Here is a 22,069-nt window from a genome sequence, read left to right on the forward strand (position 1 = left end):
TTATTAGGAGGGGAGGGAAAAAAGCTTTCACGGAAACAGGTTTTCCATGTCATTTTATTTTTGCCGTTTGTGAGCATTTACTTATCGACGTTTCTCATGGGACGGAGGCGGCGGGAGAGATCAGTCTTTATTTCTGGTCCGGGGTCTTCACAAGTTCCTAACTTCACGCCTCAGGGCAGCGGGAGTCCGATTTAAAGCTGCGGTGTACACGTTTGTTCCCAGCCCATGTTACTGCATGCAGCAGTGAACGTTGGCATCTTTGAAACGCAGTCGCATCTTGGGCCTGTACTTCTCCAAGTAGAGCAGTTGTTTTGAATTAAAAGCTCCTCTCCGTTTCCTATAACCAGACAGAATCAACCGGTTATAACTATTCTCACAAACCTTCCCTGCAGACAGACTAAGAACACACAGGGAAGGAACCTGGGAGACTTGGAAAGCCATGTACACAGGTACTGTACATCCACTGAAACCTGGGAGACTTGGAAAGCCATATACACAGGTACTGTACATCCACTGAAACCTGGGAGACTTGGAAAGCCATATACACAGGTACTGTACATCCACTGAAACCTGGGAGACTTGGAAAGCCATATACACAGGTACTGTACATCCACTGAAACCTCTTGTTGCTCCTGGAGAAGCCAAGATTTCTTGCAGGTTGACACCCTTGTAAAGGACCAATAGAGCTACTACCACTAACCAACGCCCTGCTAATGTGATCTTACATGACTCTCACAATAGGCTTCACATCAAATGAATCTTCCTACTGCCCATAGTGTACGGCATTAAGGTAAACATCAAGTTGCTCAGAGAAGGGAAGTTTATGTAGCCATATTATTCTCTGTACAATAATAATATTTACACTGGCTGTGCTAAGCAAATAGTACGTTTTTAGCTTTCATTACACACAAGCTATATACAGTTTCAATGATTAAGTGGAACTGCACTGTTAGGCAACAGATAAATACAGGTATGTGCAAGTTGCATGACGCTGGTATAATCCCTTCTCTATGAAAAAGTTGCTAAGAAGACAGCTTAGCTTGTTCTAACGAGATGCGTCTGAGGAAAAAACAGTTTTTAACAAGCGCCTTCTACAGAGCCTAGTTTAGCAGGAGCAGAAGGTCTCAGGAGGTAAAGAAAGTGTTTGAGCTAGCGAGAGAGAAAGACTGTTAATGGTCTCACTTACTGCCTAATAAACTGCACAGCATCCTCGTACTTCATTCCGCTTTCAATGAGCGCCAGAGCGACCAGCACAGGGGCCCTGAAACAATAGCAGTTTGTTTTATTTTAGTTTAGTGTTTATTGAAATGTATTTGCGTTAGGACGCAGGTGCCAGAACAGCATTCTTAAGTAGATTAAAAGTAGGTCCCTGCCTTCACCCCCTCACTGCCAGAGGCCATCACTCCACAGCCGTGTCAGCAGTGAACATGTTAATGTATTATATAATTAAGTCATTACCGTTTGTTTTTTTACCTTTCCACCGGGTATTTAAACCCATTCTCAGCCCAGTGTAGATAATTTCCACTAACAGCCTACGCTCCTGCTCCACTTAAAATTAACATCCAAATCCATGTATCCTGGCAGTGGCTACAGCCTAGAACAGATAATCCCGAGCACTCTCTCAATCACCGATGCCAGGGACTTTATCATCTCTATCTTGCCATACACTTTAGTACTGGGCACTGCTGCCAGCTTGAGCCCTGTAACAGTCCCTTCTACAAACAAAACAGCCCTGTGTCCACAGGCAAGACCCGGGGCATGTGCTGCAGCAATGCTATAATAAGCATCCCACACCAATTAAACAGGGATTCATGGTACAGCAATTATCTGTCACAATCACACCAGATGCTGTTCATTGTCATGCACTTTCATTCTTTACCACGATATTCTTTTGTAACCGCTCCCAACACTGCTTTGCATGCAGATGCTCCCCAATGCATCACTGAAGCCCCTTGCGCTGAAAGTTAGGTAACTGCGCACACAAAATAAAAAAAGAGATGTGCAAGAGAGCCCAGCAAAAAACCCTGCAGAGCAACATGTACATTATCTGTATGTAAAAACCAGTGCACATTCAGCATGATGGTACAGAGCAGGGCTCACCTCCCAAGCCCTGCCACGCAGTGCACAGCAACGCAGCATCCCGCCTCCTCGCGGAATTTGGTTTTCAATAGGTTCAGCCAGTCGTCAACTATTTGCGTTGGGGGTGGGGCACCATCATCAAATGGCCAATCCTGAGAGAGAGAGCATGAGAGCGTGAGGAGAGAGCGGACACATGCATACGCATGATGAAAGAATATTGCGGAAATTAATATACTGTTGAAATGGATGATATATTACTGAAATGGACAGGGGGGGTCTCTGGAGAAGAATTGAAGGCGATGTTCTATTTCCATTTTGTCTATTCTGTTATGTTTTTAAGTGTCCATTGTGTGTGTAAGAATTTGTGTGTGGGGTGTGAAAGATTCGCTCACAGTAGATTTACGACTGTCTGACATAACGCCCACATTCCTGGTATCAAGTAGTACCTGTGACGGTAGGGGGCAGCCAGGCTATCAAATAAAAGCCCATTTGATCCGTGTGTTGGGTTTATATAGAGTGTCAGCTCTTGGACCCAGTGTTGTATCTGCATAACCTGTAATTGTGCAGTCAATGTATTTTATATGTTTTTACCTTTCCAGGAGTGCCAGCAAGCAGAGGTAGCGATGGTATGAGTTTTAGGGGGGGGTTGGTTTGAGGGGAAAGTGTTGGCAGATTGTGCCTAACTAGACAGGGCCCAGAGTGGCTGGTTCCCCTATAAAATTTACCCAGGAATCAGGTCGGATGCATGTAGTCACATGGTCCCTGTAATATCTCCCCTTGAAAACGCTTGTGCGACTCACCACAGGGTTTCCCTGCTTCAGCACAGACCAGAAAGGTAAAATGGGGCACAGGGATGTGAGGTGTCCCTGAAACAGTCAAGGGGTCCCTAGATTAATGGGGAGACTCAGTAAAGGCCCCAGTTAACCAGAACCGGTACAGGAATTCTGAGGTACTCCAATCATCTAAGGTTGTGAGGGGATTCTTAGAATTCGTAATAAGTTTATTAGAAAGTGTGTGGAGAATATGGCAAGGGGGAAATGACGTGCAGTTTCTTCTTCGATTCCCCATAACTAGAAGGACGCAGGATTGTTAAAGCGCATGGTTTATTAACGAAGTGTGTTAAGTACATGTATGCTTTGTGCACAGTAAAATGAGGCACAGAGATGAAGTGTTCCTGTAGCTGCGAGGATCCCTAGGTAGCATAGGGGTTCAGGGGATACTCCAGCTAAGTTACAAAGCTGAGAGGTTCTGGTAAAATAACAGGTCAGGTTTTTACAGAGTGTTAGGGATAAGGCTAGTGAGTATAAAGTACAAGTTCTCATTCGGTCCCACGCACCAGAAAAGACCTAGTTATTTTAGCCAAGTGTAAAAGCATATTTTATTAAAGTGTACATTTAATAAAAGGTATGTTTGATGCACTGTATATGAACTGAGGGGTTTCCAAGTCACTGACCCCAGAGACCAGATGGCTACCAAGTTGGTGCCACTCTATCTGCTCAGAGGTCAGGGCTTGAAAAGGCCCAGCTGGGCCAGAAGTGTGAGGAGCATTTGGGTGGGAGGGCTAAGTGAAGCACCCACATCCTTAGATCAAAGGGTCCATGTGGCCTACCCCTGACAGGCAGGAGTCAATCACCGTGGGGGTGCATGGGGGGGGGGGGGGGGGAGAAGAGCCAGAGGGGAAAATTTCACCTGCCCCTGGGGACACTCAGGTGTTTAAGAAACCCCATTTTAGTTGTCTCCGATTGGTTGCTAGGGACATTTCTGAGGCTTCTTGATTGGGCAATAGTAATTTGGGAATGAAAGCGAGAGGTATTATAACCCCTTGCGCACCTCAGATTTGGCAGTTGTCTAAGGTTCTTCAAGATCCACTCAAGTTTTTAGATTCTCAGGATTTTCAGTCTGGAGCCAGGAAGAAAAGGGGCTTCAGCAGAAAGCTGCCTGTATTTTCTGTCCCATTTTTGCAACTGTTCTCAGGAGGAAATCCTTCAGTAAGGCTTACCTACACCTAGGAAAATTAGGTAGGTATCCCAGTCTCAGGTAAGTGTGCCTTTTCCTGTATTTTGTGTAACATTGTGTGTTTGCCTATTTTAAGTGAATAAATGACAATTTCATTACGCGTTTCGCTCAGTGAAATGATCCTGGTTAAAAAAAAAAAAAAGTACAAGTACCTGGTCTGCTATAGAGAGCTGTTTTAATCTAGTTTTAACCAGGTTTTAATGATCTGTAAGATGATTAGTTTAAGAATTAAGGAGTGGTTATTCTATTCTGCCTAATAACCTATTTTAGACAAAGGAAATCAAGTTGTATATAATGCCTGCTTGGACACTCCCTAGTAGAGTCTCATTGACTTGAATGTGTATGATCATAACCTGTGCTTTATTAAGCAATAAACTACTCATTATCTAGAACCCGTGTTTGTAAACAATGACAAGTGCCTCCAGCTCAATAGTTGAAAGTCACTCAGAACTTAAAAGAATATATTAAAAAAAATGTAAATATCAACAAGCTGGCCACAAAAAAATAAAAAATAAAATAGTCTAGTTTAGTCTGCAAGAGTGTGGCGAAGGTCACTTTAGAGAGTATTAGGGATGACAGCGAACACAGCCTTTCAGAGGCAGCAGTAATACTTCTCCAGCCAGGGCAATGATGCCACCATTAGTAACATGTTGCCGCCTCTCAAATACTTCAATGACTACACCGTCATATAGGCAGCTAAAAACCGTAAAGAAGTCATGGAGCGAATGGGGTCAGATGTATTACAGCCGCTCAGGAAAATGGTCAGACTGTGTGCCACCAGCTTTCGTGTTTTCCTGTGGCGTCTGAAGTGGGAGACGCTGCATTGAGCGCCTTGATTTTTGGGTCTTGACCTCGGTGCGCATGCATTATTCTCCCATGTAAGGCACAGTAGAGGCCGAAAATCAGTAAACAGTCCTCACATTTAAATTTACCGTGAGGTTAGCGTGAGCAGAGACATCGCCGGCTTACAGTATTTACAGAGGATCTTTACACACTGTATTTGCCTTCTGTATGAATACATATTTGAAGGGTTTTGGAGCTATTAAAACCTTTACAGAGTGCCTGCTCCTGCTACCTTAATACTTCAATTACAGCAGATACAGCAGGGTGACAGCAGAAGAATGTTTTGAGTCGTCATGTGCCTATCACACAGCTTTGAGCAATGTATTAGCTCTATTTAAAGGGCTGGCAGAAGTCCCAGCACTGGTATTATCTACTCTAGCCCTCCCCCTTTACTTGAATCTTTTCACAGACTGCTCATGTTTACCACTAACACCAGCTGAAATTGGGCTGATGCTAATTATCAAACTCCCTACAATTCAGCCATCTGTCAAGTAGTTTACTTGTCATATGCCATTCCTGGCACCAAAGTGTCCCGTGTCCCCTTCTTCCCAACACTAACCTCACCCCCCTCCAGTTGCAGATGGAATTCCTTTGCTGTGGAAATAGGGGTGTGTGAGGGGGTGGGGGAACAGAGTGCTGATCGGATTTATACTCCAGCTCTAATCTTTGTTCCTGCCTTGTAGTATTTCAACATACAGCAGGTTAGCTTTAAAAATAGAGTTAGGAGAGTAAGTCGACACACGATCATCAAGTCACCCACTCCAACGCAATGAAAGCCGAGCCCAAGAACGGTGAATAAGGGAAGAAAAAAACCCCACCATATTTAACAAATCAGGCTGACCACAGCTGAAAAGCTTAGCTACCCTTTATTTTGTTGAGGTGGGAGAACATGCGCGGCTAAGAATTATCATTAAAGAGGTCACATCAGCGCCCCCCTCCTTGTCCTTTTTTGGCTTCTGACAGAGCAAACCCTCTCTAGCAGTAGTATAGAGAATTTCAAAAGCCCGATTGCAGGGACAACCAGTCAAGCGGAGTGAGTGACACTTCAGTGTTTAAAGATTTAAAAAAAAAAAAAAAAAAAATAATAGGAACACTACATGTTCATCTCCAAGTGGTGCAACAACCTCACATTATAACAACGCCAATGAAGTCTAGATTAGACTCAGCAGGTAGACCTGCTGGGTGTATATACTCACTACGACTTGGATTCCTTCCTTTTCTACCGGAGCCTTGTCATAGGTGGCATCGCAGACTCTCACCAAGGTGGTGACTCCATACTTTTTAAGCTCCTAGAAGACAAGACCGTTCAAAACAAGCTTTGAGTGCGCTGAACATCTGGAGGTGCCTCATAAAAAGATTAAAAATTATTGTAAGCTAAAATGTATGGGACTACAGGGGTCTCTCACACTTATGGACTTTTCTGGAAGTGAGCAGAGAAGCAAAATGGAGCGATGGTGACATGAATGGGTTGTCAAGTGCCGTAGTGCACAAGAGGATGATCCACTAACCCTGACAACCTATTACTGTGGTGGGTCAAGCGCAGGAGGATGCTCAGCTGTGTAGGGAAAAGTATTAGTAGCAGTAAAAGGAGGAGGTGATGCCACTTTAGAAATCAATGGTCGGACAGGTAGGAAAACAGTGCTGTTATAACTGAAAGTATGATGCAAGCCACATCTAAATACAGACATAGCCAATATTATTACACCCACAGGCGCAATGCAGCAGGACAGACAATGCACAAGCAGGAAATGCAACTCTTGTTTTGAATCAGAAGCGGGCAAGAAAGGGACAGGCTAACAGCATTTAGCCCGCCAGAGGGTGCAATACCCTTGGCTACATCTGTATGAACCGTGAGTTAATGCAGACATTTAAGAGCTGCTTTCACAGGTATTTGTGCAAACAGGATCATGGAAACAGCATAAGATTGTTTTCCATGTGTAAAATTTCAACATTTGCGACGCCTCTAGTGGCAAGATAATGGTGTCTATGGCCCTTCATAAATGCTAAAAATTAGGCTTCCCATCACTGGAGAACATTTTAGCCCGCTTCCTTTGAATCGTGTTGATCTCTTTCCCAGCACTACTAAGTAACTTCACAACATTAAATAGGGGCTTGGGAGCTTTGCTGAAGGGACCCAAATTTCCAATTCTTCATCCATTGACTTTCACAAGGTCATTTTGCCAACAACACCCATGTGACACCTATGAAGAAACTCACCAGTAGGTGCAATAGGTGACATCGCAACACTCACAAATCAGAATAGTTTCAGTACTTCAAAGCAAGACCTGCAGAGCTTTCCTTACCACTAGTGTCCACAGCTAGTTTATACAACAAATATATTAACGCAACAGTTAAGAAATACAAACCCACCAAAGTATCATGTACATGGATAATTAAGGATATGGCCGTCTAGAACCCAAAGGTTTTGCCTGGATCCCATGGCTGTTTCAATATTCCAGCTTTGAATCGGTTTCCAGGTTTAGACAGCACCCTTAATTATCGGTCTGTGGAAATATGTGGTGTTTCTTTCTTTAAGCAGAAAACAAATATTCTTGCTCTTTTCATGCAACAAGACGCTTACCTCTGTAAACTTGATGAGTGTGGCATTGGTCGGATTGTGGGTGATTAGAAAACGCATACACTCGGAAGAGATCTCCACTGGAGCCGGACGGTTCATTATGAGCAATTTAAAAAAAAAAAGTTTATTACTTAAAAAAAAAAAAAAAATTCACAGCAGAAAAAATGTTAAAAATCTAAGAAAAGAAAAAAAACCAAGGAGACCTGGGCGGGGAAAAAAAACCCTTGTTACAGCAAAGTCCCAGTGGTGAGTTGTAGGTGTCGTCAAACAAACACAATGCGGGATTCAGCATTGAATGTAATCCCTTTACATTAGATCCGGGAAGTGTACAGAATTTAAAAAAAGAAAAAAATGGCAGCAGGTCTTTACTGCAATGAGGCACTCGTCAGGGAAAAAAAAAAAAAAGAAAGTTACTGCAGTGCTGATCTTGGCTCTGCTTTTCCCCTTTGTAAAAATGCTTCCCCTTCACAAAAAGAAAAAAAAATGGTGAAAAAGAGTAGATTGCGGTGAGAGAAGAAATAAATAAAAACTCCCATATGCTTTGCTGCAGCTGGCGGTGTGCAGGGGGGACACAAGGCAGGAGTCAGCGTGGCACGAGCGCTCCCTCGACTCACTTCTCAGCACCAACGCGGTGCTGGGCTTGGCAGTAGTCTGCCCTTACACTCCGAATCGCCATAAATGTCCGACGTATATTCCAAAAGGAAACCTGCGGGAAGAAGCGACAAGCATGGGATTATTTGTCTACACACAATTATATAAAAGCCATTAGCTCCTGGCAATAGAAATAGATATCTTATTTTCGATACACACACACACACACACACACACACACACACACACACACACACCACACACCTTGTTGAGGGGAGAAAGGTGTATGGGTAGGTATGAATTTTGTAGGAGTTTTTAGCACTATTTTCTGACCCATGGCTGACCAAAGCTGCTCCCAGAATATCCTCTTGGGGAGGTTTCATGCACTAATCAGCACGGTGTCAGCGCCGCACACTGTTGTACAGACTAGGAGGATTAGAGAATTTGCAGGGAGCAATCAGTCTCACAAAGCTACACTATTCACATGTCTATGTCTCAGATAAGACTACAGATAAGCAATTTAGGCTTGAGGAGTGTGCACTAAACAGATACCAGGGGTCCCTAGTATTTCCTGGAAGTAAACGTGCAATCCCTACGGTTGCTGTGGTCCGTTTTGCTACCCGAGTCCTGACACAAGCCTGACATCTAGTAGCGTTTGTCATAATCCACAGTAACTGTCACAGCAGACTGGTCCCGAGGTTAGAACAACAATACGGTTGGGCCCACGCACTGCACACAGGCCAAGATGTGAAATGATTAACTCTGCATCAACATATTGAAGTTACTGATGTGAATAGGACTTCCCAAGTCCATAACGCCATTAACCAGACCATCCTTTCTACTTGCAGTAAAACCTTAGACTACCCCATGAATCCACCACCATTCCAATGAAGGGCCATCTTAGAGCTTGTCCTATCAAACTGCAGACGGTAACAAGATCCCAGTGCACCATACACGTGTATCCTAAAAGGATGAGAAATAAAAGTAAACCCTATACCCACACTAAGTGCACTCATGTAGAAACCAGTAAATCTCTGAGGGGTACTTATCAGCACCAATCTTTTGCCAAGAAGGGTAGAGAGAGAATAGTTTGTACTCGTATCTGATTGATCCTTTAGTGAAATGTTTTGCAGTCTGAATATATCAGTTATACCCTGCGATAGCGAGGTAAGGAAGAACACACCTGTAGTGTTAGTGAAACTTGATAGACCAAAAACATTTTCCTTCCAACAAAACCCGACTAAGATAATTCAGTCCTAAAACATTTTACCAGAGAACAAGTACAACCGTTCCCCAGAGAACAAGTACAACCGCTCCCCAGAGAACAAGTACAACCGTTCCCCAGAGAACTCCAGTACTTCTCTGAATACTGAACACACTCCAATTTTTCATTCCCATTTAGAAAACCATAGTAGACACGATTTCTGAATTACAAAAAGCATTATAAAAATTTAAAAAAAAAAGAGAAAGTATCATTGTGTGCAGTATACATGGATAGCAAAAAGAGGATGTAGTTCAAGAATTACAGATTGTACCTCTAGGCACTTTACTGATGGAAAGACCATATGCCTTTGTGCACTTAAGATTCCTCCAGCAGTGAAGATAATAAAAAGAGGACTGATCACGCTGACAGCAGCAGCTACAAGGAAGTAAAATGGTCAGAGACACGTGGGTAGGTAGCGCTGTGTGCGTCATCGATTTACAGAAGACAGTAAAAGGAGAATTCGGGAACACTGCGAGCGTTGTCCACCAGAGAACTAAACTGACAAGCAACAGGGTAACTGCTTTGACTCTGCAGCTCTGACGTAGAAGGAATTTAATCTGGTGCGAACGTTCAGGTTTTGGTGACAATCACTTACTACTGTACATAATGAATTGACAGCAGATTTCTGAAGTGAGGGTATCAGAGGGGTTAACCTGGGACATCAGGCTTTTTTCCCCCTCTGACTAGGTTACTCGAAAGATTGCTGTAAATTCCTGCCAATCTTCCAGACATGCTTTATCTGGAAGTATTACCTTCGCAGTTGTACATGCGGTCCCCGAAACCTTCAAGAAATCCAGATCATGCTGTGCCTTCCGAAACAGAGTAGTTTAAATTACTTGCGAAAGTCAGGCTGTACCTGAATAATCAGGTTTCCTCGTGTTTAATTCCATTCCAAACATGTGAGTGAAGCTGGGCCAGAGACATTCCAACCCAAGGAATAAATATCTCTGCACAGGCCCCTTCCTCCCTAACCTCGGACCTCTCCCAAAACATGCAGCTGGAAAAGGTTACATTTGCTGCATTGAGTCACTTGTACAGGCAGCAACAGCTGAAGCTTTGATAGGTTGCAAAATGCAGATACTGTGGAAAAGGTTACCATGATCGCTTTTCAAAATAATCTGGGACACAAAGCAGCACGCGCACACTGAGTGTAACGTGTTTTCACAGACTGCTCTGAAAGAGTGCCTTCATGCAGAGGGAGATCTGGGATTCAGGCATGTAATTTTCCTACACTGGTCTGTGTTTTTTGGGGGGGTTTGTATTCAACATTGCACTCAAATGTGTGATATTAAGAATGTCAATGGTACAACCATGATCAACATTTTATGAGACTACGACAAAAAATCCTTTTCACATATCCTGCCTCACAGCATTTTATTAATGCATCTTGTTTCTTTGCAAAGAGAAAGCCTGACCCAGACGCATATCAATATAGCCATGCAGTTAACTTTTCCATCGCGTTCTCATACAGCATCAATTTATTTATAATTGTGATGTCCAGTAAATCAAATATTTTGTTACTACAATCATATGGAGAACCTCTAGTTTTGTTCTAATTGAGAAATATTGAACGTAAAATTCATAATACTTGATAAACAAATAGAAAATACTCTAGGGCATCTTAAAGGCCATTATCGTGAATGGTGTCGGAAATTGTATATAAAACTCAGTCCTGATCACTACAATGCTAGAAATCGATGAAGCCTTCCTTCCACAATTAGGTTTCAGTAACATAACATACAATGCATGATGTGCAATATTTATTTATGTTGCCTGAGCATTTGTTGTGGTAAAGAAGTTTCAGTAAGCAACAGGGGGGGAGGGGGGTACACTAAGCTCTGGTACAGGTAAACACACTGCAATGTCACAATAACAGAAATTCAAGTCAGTGGCTGTTACCACAGAATCATAGTGCGTTAACCTGTAGCCGAGGTTGGGAATCTCCCCCAGGGTATATTAACCTTTCATTGCTATGCAGTGGATGTCAGGCAGCTCGGCGTACTACGAGGTGTTTCTCACGATACTAAACAGCAACTTCTGAGAAAATTACAAACCACAGAACCACGCACAAAAAGGAACGAGCAACCTGTTTTCTGAGAAGTTCTGTTCGTTCCTTCACATGGTAATGACCCTGACAATAGGAGATATTGACTTCTGGCTGCAAGAACGTGCTTAATTGAACAAGAAAACACCCTTGGCTGCTCTGCAAGTCAAGTCTACTAGTGACATGTCGTGGAGCAGAGATGGCGGGTCCAAACAAGACAGTGAAGCTTCAGCTTCTACTGCCACACTGGCAACATTCAACTGCCACACTGGTGCAAGAACAGAATATACGTACTATTTCCACGGTGTGGCCAACTATCGGCCTTTTGCTTACATTCTCATCATTTGAAAAACAACGGAACACAGAAGTGTGAAGGATTTGTGTTGAATTTACAAAATGTAGGATTATGTGATCACTTAATGCAAGTGTCTGAAGGTGCAGTGTCGGGCTCCATGCCGACTGAGGGACAAAACCTCATAGGATTAACTAAAGCAAGGCTGCATCTCACCCAAATGCTATGTACATTAATGGCACTATATAAAGACATACAATACAATCAGATAATTAAAATAACCAGCGATTGGAGTTTGTAGCACATTTTTTCATTCTAGAATTTTCCTGTCCGATGACTGAATTAATCCAAATCATCAATTGGTAAACAGTAAAAAACAAAAACAAAAAAAAAAAAAAAATTTAAACCCACTAAATTCTCCCCGGAGAGACAAGACTGGTGATCATGCAGGTGGCTGATTTGGCCAGTCATGTCAGAATCGAGTTGGAGAGATAAATCCCTTTACATTTCCCTAAACTCAAACAGTATGGAGTAACCTAGGAGATGTTGCTTTGCAACACTGAACAAATTATCCCAAGGCGGATATGCTTAAACAACCTATTATTAGCAGGTACCTGTGCAAGGAGAAAGAAAATCCCTTTTACCATCACAGAGGCTTATGAATGCCTATTCAATATTACAACTAGCAGGTGAAAGCACAGCTCATGTGCGGGGCCAACAAAAGAGAGATGTGGTTTTTTTTTTTAAACCTAATTATTCACTATAACACAAAGCAATGTTGTGGTTAATTTGTAACATTCAGAGTTATGGTTGCCTTGGTAAAGAAAAGGCATTTATGGCAATGTCCACATGGTAATACACCATAACGCGTTGTCCATAGTGCAGGCGCACGCAACCGAGCGATCTGTGTACTCGGATTCACTTTCGACAAGGAGGCGTGGCCGTGACATCACCAGGCTGGTTTGCGCTCATTGGCTGAACCGCTCAAATGACGCAGCTGTGACCCCCTCCCCCCCCCCCCCAAAAAACAAAATAATTTGTCTGTTCAAAACTCTGCTGCGCCGTCGCACACACTATGGCTGGCCCGAAAGAGCTACTGTATTTTAGTCTGCATCCATAGTGCAAACAAGACTACTTTCACTCCATTCAGTTGAATGGGTGGTCCCAAAGCATCTTCCTGCCTTAGATGGCAGCACTGCTTGGTAATTAGGACCAACATTTAATTCTGTACCCAACAAGGAAGGAGGGGGGAAGGGGAGAGGGGAAAACAAAATAAATAATAAATAAAAAAAACGGTGGGTTTCCAGTTATGAAGAACCAGCAGCACAGCACAAATTAAACATATCCCGAGAACATCAATGTATATTCAAAGACAGTAAACATATTACAGGGATACATTATACAAGTAGCAACTGTTCTACCAACAAGGAGCTTTATCAGGTCCAATTTTTCAGTAAACAAATTTAATTAAAATTGTTGAAACCAAAAATTGCTCTGTAAAGCACTTCATGTTCCAGGGTTTTTTGTTTGATTCATACAGCCCAAGATGCCAAGGGGTCAAAACAGTAGCCCAAGCTCTCTGCTGTGCCAGTATCATAAGCTCTGAGAGTCTCGTATACATCCCCTGGTCTACAAGTCACTCAACAGGCTAGACAACTTGCCTATTCCCAGTCACTGCCAGGCATGCTGCATGCTGATCCCTGTGTGTATTAGCTCTGTACATGAATTCATATTTTTCTAAATTAGCCAACAAGTGAAAACCGAAAATAAAATTCTCATGCAACAGGAAGATGTGACGGTATGAAAAATTTAAAAAAAAACAGAGGAATGTGTCAATCCTTTTCCTGCCAGAGGCCAGCAATACATTGCTCGGCAAGGGTTATTAACCTGGTCATTTGCATGCACCTGCTCCAGCAAAGACCAGGAAATGAAGAGTGATTGCAAGATCAGCAAAGTACAAACACACAAAAGTGCATTGAATCCCTTTGTCAAACGCAGCCCAATTTACTTACGAATCCCACCGACTCATTCCTTTTCACATGAAATAGATCACAGTGTTTGAAAAGGCCTCGCAATCAATAAATAAATCAAAAACAAATAGACGATACCGTTCTGTGGTCACAGAATGGTATAGTCTATTCGTTTTTGATTATTACATTTGGCCAACACTGTTGAGATAGAGATAATTAAAAAAAAATTTTTTTTAAAAAACACACCTTGTGCGCGCGCACATCTGTGAAAGTTTCCATGCCAAACAAACAAGGACGCTGTGCTGCTTCATAAATGGCAACAGGGGAAGGCAGAGAAATTTGAGAACCTCTGCATTAAAAAAGAGAACACATTTACTGCCATAGGGGCTTGCAAAGGAGCATGGCGAGCCTACCAGGAAGGCATTGCTAACATTCCCTGCTCATACACTCATCGCTTGGCCTTTGGATTTTCACATGCAACATAAAATGCCCTGAAACACCTGAACATCAGGTCAAACATGTTGTCCACCTCCACTGCAAACACTTCTTACCAGGTCATATGTGATTAGTTACATATATAATAAAAAGGAGCAAAGGGCAAAAAAGCCAACAGAGATGACGTTCTGACGTACACAGTGGGCAGATTGTTTACCGTAAATGGATTACAACTGAACAGAATAGCATACACAGCCTTAGTAAGCTCAAAACCCAAACCCACCATGTACAATATAAATAATTTGGCATGACTTTGTGACCTTATGTATACAACAAGAGACAAAAAGATCCCAATGCTACATCTAACATGACACATCATTTAGTACATTAATATGAATTTAATCCTTCATAAATATGGGTTATCTAGTTCAATACTTTAGCCAAAATATTTTAAGCCTACAGCAAAGTCATGGTAGACACTATAAGGCTGTCCCCGCATGCTACTGCAGCGCCTGCTGTGGCGGACGCTGCACGGACGAGAGCCCTCCCCTCAATGGCGCCGGTCCCGCTGCGAGGGGGGGCCGCAGCGCTGTGGCGAGAGTTTCTACTGCTCTCAATAGAATTGAGAGCAGCACTCGCGACGGAGCGCTAGGCCACGCCCCCTGGCGGTTCAGCCAATGAGGGTGAACCTGCCGGGTGATGTCATGGCCGCGTCCCCGTCACTCCCCCCCGGTCTCTCTTCCTGCAGCTCACTGCAGACCGGGGAATCGGCTGCGGGCGCGCGTGCAGAGGCGGCACTGGGACCTAAGCCTTAGGTTCTCTTTGCTGCAGAAGTTTACATGCACTTAGGAACTGGAGGGTTGTGTGGAAAGGCAATGAATAGAAACAGTGTAAAATGTTTTTAAGACGATAACATGATCAGTCCTGAGGCATGAAAACTATTTTCAAACCATTAGAGCAAGAGCCAAGCAGACTGTCCCAATGAAAGTGTCAGCAGCAAGGAGGGGAAACAAACTCATTGTTCTAAAGGAAATGTAAAATCAAATTGTTTAGGAGAGGAGACATAGATATATCACCTATTAATGTATGATTTCCCTGGTATGTGAAGATAGTTGGATGTATTAACCTATCTAGAATGAAGAGGATTCTTCTGAGAAATCTTTTTTTTTTTTTAAAGAACATATTTGACAGCTGTTAGCTAGTTAAAAACCCCTTTGACAAAAAAAATAAAAAAAAATAACCTATGATCACTGCAGGACAACAAAATAGCAGAAATAAAACTGCCCTTGCAATAAACTTTTCTTTAAAAAAACAAAAATGATTACTCCCATTTAGGACTGGTAGAAGCAACTGCCCCTGTAGCAGAACCACCAATCCTATATGTGCAAGAAGAACACTCGCTGTCACGCTGAAACTAAAGTGCAAACTAATAAGATGTCTTGTGCTTGTGAGGCTGCATGTTAACTACTCACTCTGCAAAATAAGCTCAGTTTCTTGTGATAGGAGAGAGGTTAAGTTAGTTGCAACACTATGGGGCAAAGTCCAGTATAAACTAAGGGCAAAAAAAAAAAAACACACATCATTCACTACTTTACCCACAATGCATTAAAGAGAGACTTGAAGCTGCTTTTTGGGCACATTCAGATTTTATGTATGAATAATATAAGAAATGTTTGCTTTGTCTAAAACATCCTTTACATATAGGCATTTGCCTAACTTTAAACAGGTGTGCCAGAAGAAATGTCAAATGCAATAATATCTATACAAGTATATATAGCTATGGTGGACAGATACATACGAAACATCTTACAAAACATTTAGCAACCTTTGATAGATAGACACGATATTATACTAGTGTCATATTCAGCAACATATTTGGTATGCTTATGAATACATACACATGTAAAATATATATATATATATATATATATATACACACGATACAAGATATGAATGTTGCTGCTGACTAAAGCCTTAAATAAAATGATAATAATAATTTAAAAAAAAGACTTACACAGAAAGGTATGTTCCAAGAACATTGTGATGAGTAAAGTCACATGTCCCCATGCTCTCAGCTGGGGTGTCTGGATAGTGTGGGAGGGTGAGTAATTCTAAGTGCTGAATGTCACTTCAGGGATATTGATTTAAGGCAGCAGTGAAGACACCTGACTGAGGTTTTGTTACTGAATCACTTCAGAAGGTCAAAGCGTTCCCAGGTAGGATGTGACTCATCAGCAGCAGGGCAAACCCCAGCAGCTGTGACTCTGCCTCCCGGGGGAATTGGGTGGAGGGATTAGCTCTGCCCCAGGGTGGGAAGATCAGTGTAATCACTCTGCAAGGCTGCCTTGCACATTACAATATCAACCTTTAGCTGGGAGTGGATGCGCATGCTCAGCCTTTGAAGTGGGTGAACCCTGGTTCAGTCAATGTTGTTTAATGTATACACAAAGCCAAAAGTGTAAGGAGGCACACAAGAAACAACATGTAGTAAAATCAGCTTACTCCATTTGAAAAAGATTCTCACGAGCAGGCAAATTGAAGTACAGCAGGGCCCCACTCATACAGCAGGTTCCGTTCCAGGCCGCCGCCGTAAAGCGGAAATCGTCGAAAAGCGGGGCCCTGCTGTACTATATTGTACCTTTGAAACAGAGATGCAGAGCTGTAAACAGACTGTTTCGCTGACAAATGGCACCTGACAAGGAGTTGCGCACGCGCTAAAACTGTTGCTTAGTGACAGCCGGATACTCAGCTGCTGAGCGCGTCATGCCGAAAATCACCGGAAAAAAAAGGAACAAGCGCCAAACCTAATGAATATGGGTATGCATTGGGAAACGCTATATGAGCGGAACGCCGTAAAACAGGGCCCTACTGTAATCATGTTTCAGTGGGCAGAGCTCTGTGCACCCATTACCTAGTGAGTGTTTCAGTCTGTCAGTCTCTTGTAATCTTGGGCAAGTCACTATCTCACCGTGTACCACAATAGACATTAAACTCTTGTGGGACAGGGGTTATTATGCTTGTAAGTCCACGTGAAGAGCTGTCCAGACTGGCAGTGCTATACAAGAATAAAGCTGATTATTATCAACCAGTGAGTTGATTCAGCGAGTGATCTGATTGACACTGACAATGCTAAAGAATAAATAGGATTATATTGATCCAGGGAACGATCTGATAGCGTTTTATTGGACCCTGGATTTTTTATTTATGTAATGGATAATTACTGCACTGGGGTCTCTGGATCAAAAATGTAACGTATTAGAGTTCAGGAATAAATTGAAGGGATGTATTTTGCCCTTAATACATAATATTACACACACACACACACACACACATATTAACTTGTATATCTCAGAGCCAATGAGACTGGAGACGTACAGTACTTAGGGTACACGGGACTTGGATAACAGGGGCCTGACAGAGGTGACCCCGCTCGGAACCCCTTGACCCGAGTCCGGGTGGAGACATTGTTCCCGGTACCATGGAGACGGCGGGGGTTGGAGGAGGAGGCGGCGGCTCTAAGCGTTATCCAGGGCTGGTCCTGTAACATGACCGGGAACCACAGAGCCGTCACCCCACGGCGGGGTCTCGATACAAATCGTCTCAATGTGCATCACACCCACACTGGGCCTTCCCGATACTCAGACCTCTCTCCCCCTGTCCCCTCAGGTCTCTCTGCGCCCTTTACTCCCCAGCACCGGCGTCTACCGCCTCAGGGAACGCTGTCCCCGGCCTCCCCCTCTCTCCGGACCCGCCGCTTCCCCTTCTCTCCACCACCGCAGCTTCCCCCTCTCTCCACCCCGCAGCTTCCCCTTCTCTCATGACACGGGCGGTCTCTCCGGACCCCAGGCCTCGGATAGTCTGTCCCCGGCTTTCTCCTCTCTCCTGCCTAAATCAGGCTCCGAGTACTCACACTCACGGGCGGGCTGTTCATTGAAGTCTGGGTGTGGCGGGCTCTCTCCGGGTGGTATACAGCGGGCAGCTCGGGGATTCCGGGAGTCTCCAGGCGGAATGTCCGGCGCCTGACACACTCTGACAGAATTCGGGCCCCAGCCCCGCCCACTTAGCAGCCAGCCAATCGGGAGACTCTTCCCTCCCCGCCCCCGACCAATCAGAGGCGGCATGGGCTCCTTGCGCGAGACTCCCGCGTGGTGGGGGGCGAGAGGGGCGGAGAAGACAGGAGCCAATCAGCGAGGGCCTTGGCAGCTCGCGCTCCCCTCTGTGACTTGGCTGGGGGGAGTGACAAAGAACAAGAGCAGGACGCGAAGGAGAGAGCCAATCAAAAAGCAGTGCGTGCCTGAGACACCCAATGGGAAGCGAGCGTCTGGAAATTACTGGAATTTACGTCACGTCTATACAACAGTGACGTTTTTCACATCTTATCTGGGTGATGTCATTATATAGCATATCGTTTCTTTGTTTGTTTTCTTCCACTTGGGTAATATTTTTGCTGAGATTTAAAACAATAATCAGGAACTGCACAGAATGAAATGAGACACAAAGTACACGCCTCGCCTCACAGGAGGCGGCCATCTTTAAATGTTTGCTATCATTTATGACTGGAAGCCAACGCATTGCTCTGAATGTTACTACTGTATATTGCTTTGTAATGCTTTGCAGGTCTATCTTACTGTGAAGAGGGTTCAGCAGAGTGGTTACCAGCCTGGGCTCAGTGTCACCTGTCACAATGTTAAAGCAGCAATCCTGCTTTCCTTCTTTTTTTTTCAATTATAGCAGGGGTGCGCAAACGTTTTAGTTTGCACCCCCTGCCTATTCTCCCTCTCTGCTCTTGCCCCCTCCTTATCTTGTCTTCAGCGTCAAATGGTGCTGCGGGGTCACGTGACAATGCAGCATAATTTGACGCTGCGTTGTCATGGTGACTCGTCGCTGAAGACAAGGTAAGGCAAGTTGCAGAAGCCTCACGCGATCCCCTGGCATTTAATCTAAATGCCTTGGGCCTTAGGGAAGAGCGCGGGGCTTCTGCAACCGTCGCAACCACCCCCCCCCCCCCTAAAATCTTGCACCCCCTGATTTGCACATCCATGCATTACAGGATTGAAGCAGGGTAGCTACAGAGCCGAACTGTGTTAGTTTGAGCTCCGGGGACCTCCTGCTTCCCGAAATACCGCCATAGGAGGTGCTGGTAGCAGCTCTGGCTGGGCTGTGTGGGGCTATTCAAATGGCGGATTTATATGTCACTAGGGTTGCCAGGTAGCTTCTCCAAAATTACTGGACACAATGGTGAAAGGTGCGACATGCTCGAGAGACACACACACACCCCTCTCCGCTCCATGCTATTTCCTCCTCTCCTTGGCTCCACCTCAAGTCTCCTAACACCTCCTCCTGATTGGCTGCATTACCCAGCAGCAGCCAATCCGGATGGCGGATGCTGCCCAGCCCCCTCGCAACAGCCCTGCTCTCTCCCTGCTCATGGAAATCCCCTGGTCCCTGCAAGCATGACAGGTCACTATATCCAGAGAGGTAATACCAGACACATACATGTCCAGTGTTACCTCTAATATTTTACTGGGCAGTGTCCAAATACAAGACAGTCCAGTTCAATACTGGACACCTGGCAACCCTACCTCATCCCTTGCTGGTTCCTATTGACCTGTGTGACCGGGACCTTTAAACCTCCGGAGCTGCTACAAACACCCCCTACGGATATATGTATCTCGGGAAGTGGGGTTCCCGGAGCTGAAATTAGTACAGTTTAGCTACGGCGACAAAGATGACGGTGTAAAGCTAAAATGAACAGTGTTTGCACATCACATTCAATTTACAGCCACATTCTTTGGCTTTGTGTAACATCAAAGTGTCACATTTAAAGTGTCTGTGGAGTTATCATCTCTGGATGTTTTCTTTCTATTTCTTTAATCATGGATGCATTCTGAATATCTGGATTAACATTCTGATTCATTTCTTCAACACGGTATGTTTCTGTGAGCTGAATTCTCCTATCATCAATTGCAACAGAATTTAAAATCTAATTAACTATTTGGTATGTTTCTGTGCGTTGATTAGGCAAATCCCTCCCTTAATTGATAGTCAAATGCATGTGATCAGAGTATTTAAGGCCGTCTATCTTGGCTGTGAGCTATATGGCTGTGTGTAACTTCAAAGTGTCACATTTAAAGTGTCTGTGGAGTTAAGTTTGGAGTTGAAATTGGAGGTGAAGATTAGAGTAAGATCTTGGCTCTGCACCACAACAACAACTTTGCAACTGTGAGAACTTGACTTTCTACATACTGTGATTATTTGTACGCTTCCTAACCTCCAATAACTGGGAAGTCTCTCCTCCTGCATCTCACTATGCCGTCCCTATTGCTTTTTCTGTTTACCTTTGTGAATAGCTCTGTTCTCTCCAACTTCCCCACTCCACCATTATTTATACACCATTATATTTATCTCCTAACAACTTCTTTACCCCTCAATAAAAAAGCACCCACACAAAACCACTATTCACACCCTCTATCTACTCCTTCCTGCTGCTGGTGATCTCCCCTAAGTCTGAACCCAGACATACACACCTGCTCTCACCCACACCTCCCTGCCATCCCTTCCCCTGTAAATGGTGTTAACCTTCTGATTTAATACTGATTAACCTTAAAACTCGCCCACAAATCAAGCATCCCAATAGCCTGCACTCATGGCTATTGTCCCACACCCACAGTCACTCCTACCACCCATTGTGGCCAAGCACTGCCATCTACAGCACATATTCCCTCACCTGCTGTCTCTGTAAGTTCCCCATCATACCACCTAGATTGTTAGCTCTTTGGGGCAGGGATTTCCTTTCCTATTGTCTGATTTTACTGCGCTTATTGTATTATTATAATTCCCCGTATTGTATTATTTGAAGCGCTGAGTACACTTGGCGCTATATAATAAAGACATACAATACAATTTAATACTAAAACATTTACATTGGTGAATTTTGAAGAGCAAAGCATTCATTTTTTTCCTTTATCTTTGGGTAATACCCAACATACATCTCTTCATACTTCTTTGCGTTGTCTGCAACTTCTGAATTATCTTCGCATTTAGGGCATAAGTTTTACATCCATACGTGAGCACGAATACCCCTGAAGAAGCCGTTGGAACGGTGAAACGCGTAGGGTTTTGCATCTGAACTTGTGAGCTTGCCATAATTTTGGCTACAGTTCCACTCTTTGCCTTTTTGGACTGTTGCACTTGCCATACTTTGTGGGTTGGCGGCTTTTTTAAAGACCTTATCGATCTAGCTGATTCTGGCACTCGGAAGGACATGGCACACAAGCGTCTTTAAAGCACAACAGACACCTGTTACGTAGCAGATACCAGCTGGCTGTGAAAGCCACAGAGCCGTTCTTGTAAGGCGTGGGTATCCTTGTTCAAACAACACCCACCGCTCGTTTGATTCTGATATCTTGTGTGTTTCATATTTTGTACATGCATGTTAGTGTAACGGGTATTTCCCCCCCCAATCGCAGATTCTACTGTGTGGGTGCAGGAACATATATTGTTACTCGGTGTGTTGCTTAACCTGTTGGCTCACAGGAGGGCTGAGCTTCCGCCACGGAGAACCTGGGGCAATTACACTAGTACAATACTTACAAGAACGAACGATGCAGCGCCTCCACCTGCGATGGCTCCCACCAGAGGGGGAGTGGTTCCTCGCAGGACAATACAATAAACACATACACAGTGATTATATTAACTAAGGACTTTACTACATGCCAGAATAACATATCACATGCATATAACCTGTGTCCCTCTCTAGAGGCGACACCTACTGCGTCACGCAGGACGCTTCCCCAACATCAAGTGAACCCACCCAGTGTCCAGAACCCCACCCAATGTCCCGCACTCTTGCAGAGAGTCAATGGGTGACTGCGCAGTCACAGTTAAGCTAAGGGCCCGGTGGTGCACTTATGTTATAGATACCTGCCGAGCACTCCGGTGCTCGGATCGGCAATAT

The 22,069-nt window shown here is 44.0% G+C and overlaps 2 protein-coding genes across 6 annotated transcripts in view; both read right to left on the minus strand.

The window, feature by feature from the left end:
- The window catches only part of SPOCD1 (SPOC domain containing 1), a 52,732-nt gene extending 52,521 nt beyond the window's left edge, over nucleotides 1–211 (minus strand). For 2 of the 3 annotated variants that reach the window (XM_075604654.1, XM_075604657.1), the window contains exon 1: nucleotides 82–211. The gene's annotated coding sequence lies outside the window, so the exon portion shown is untranslated. The remainder of the gene's footprint in view (nucleotides 1–81) is intronic. The other variant, XM_075604653.1, reaches the window with a different exon arrangement.
- On the minus strand, nucleotides 37–18,177 carry PTP4A2 (protein tyrosine phosphatase 4A2). 3 transcript variants are annotated; one of them, XM_075604659.1, is made up of 6 exons: nucleotides 18,023–18,177; nucleotides 7,520–8,222; nucleotides 6,135–6,227; nucleotides 2,101–2,231; nucleotides 1,187–1,261; nucleotides 37–337 (listed from the first exon to the last, which is right to left on the minus strand). In XM_075604659.1, exons 2-6 carry the CDS (start codon nucleotides 7,613–7,615, stop codon nucleotides 229–231), a joined length of 504 nt encoding a protein of 167 aa, XP_075460774.1. In that variant the 5' UTR covers nucleotides 7,616–8,222; nucleotides 18,023–18,177; the 3' UTR covers nucleotides 37–228. The 3 variants fall into 3 exon arrangements, with proteins under 3 accessions (XP_075460774.1, XP_075460775.1, XP_075460776.1); XM_075604660.1 differs by having other exon boundaries at nucleotides 18,029–18,168; XM_075604661.1 differs by lacking the exon at nucleotides 18,023–18,177 and adding an exon at nucleotides 16,127–16,264.
- Between the last annotated feature and the right edge of the window lie 3,892 nt (nucleotides 18,178–22,069).

Source organism: Ascaphus truei, chromosome 6 (genome assembly GCF_040206685.1).
Source record: "Ascaphus truei isolate aAscTru1 chromosome 6, aAscTru1.hap1, whole genome shotgun sequence".
NCBI lineage: Eukaryota > Metazoa > Chordata > Amphibia > Anura > Ascaphidae > Ascaphus > Ascaphus truei.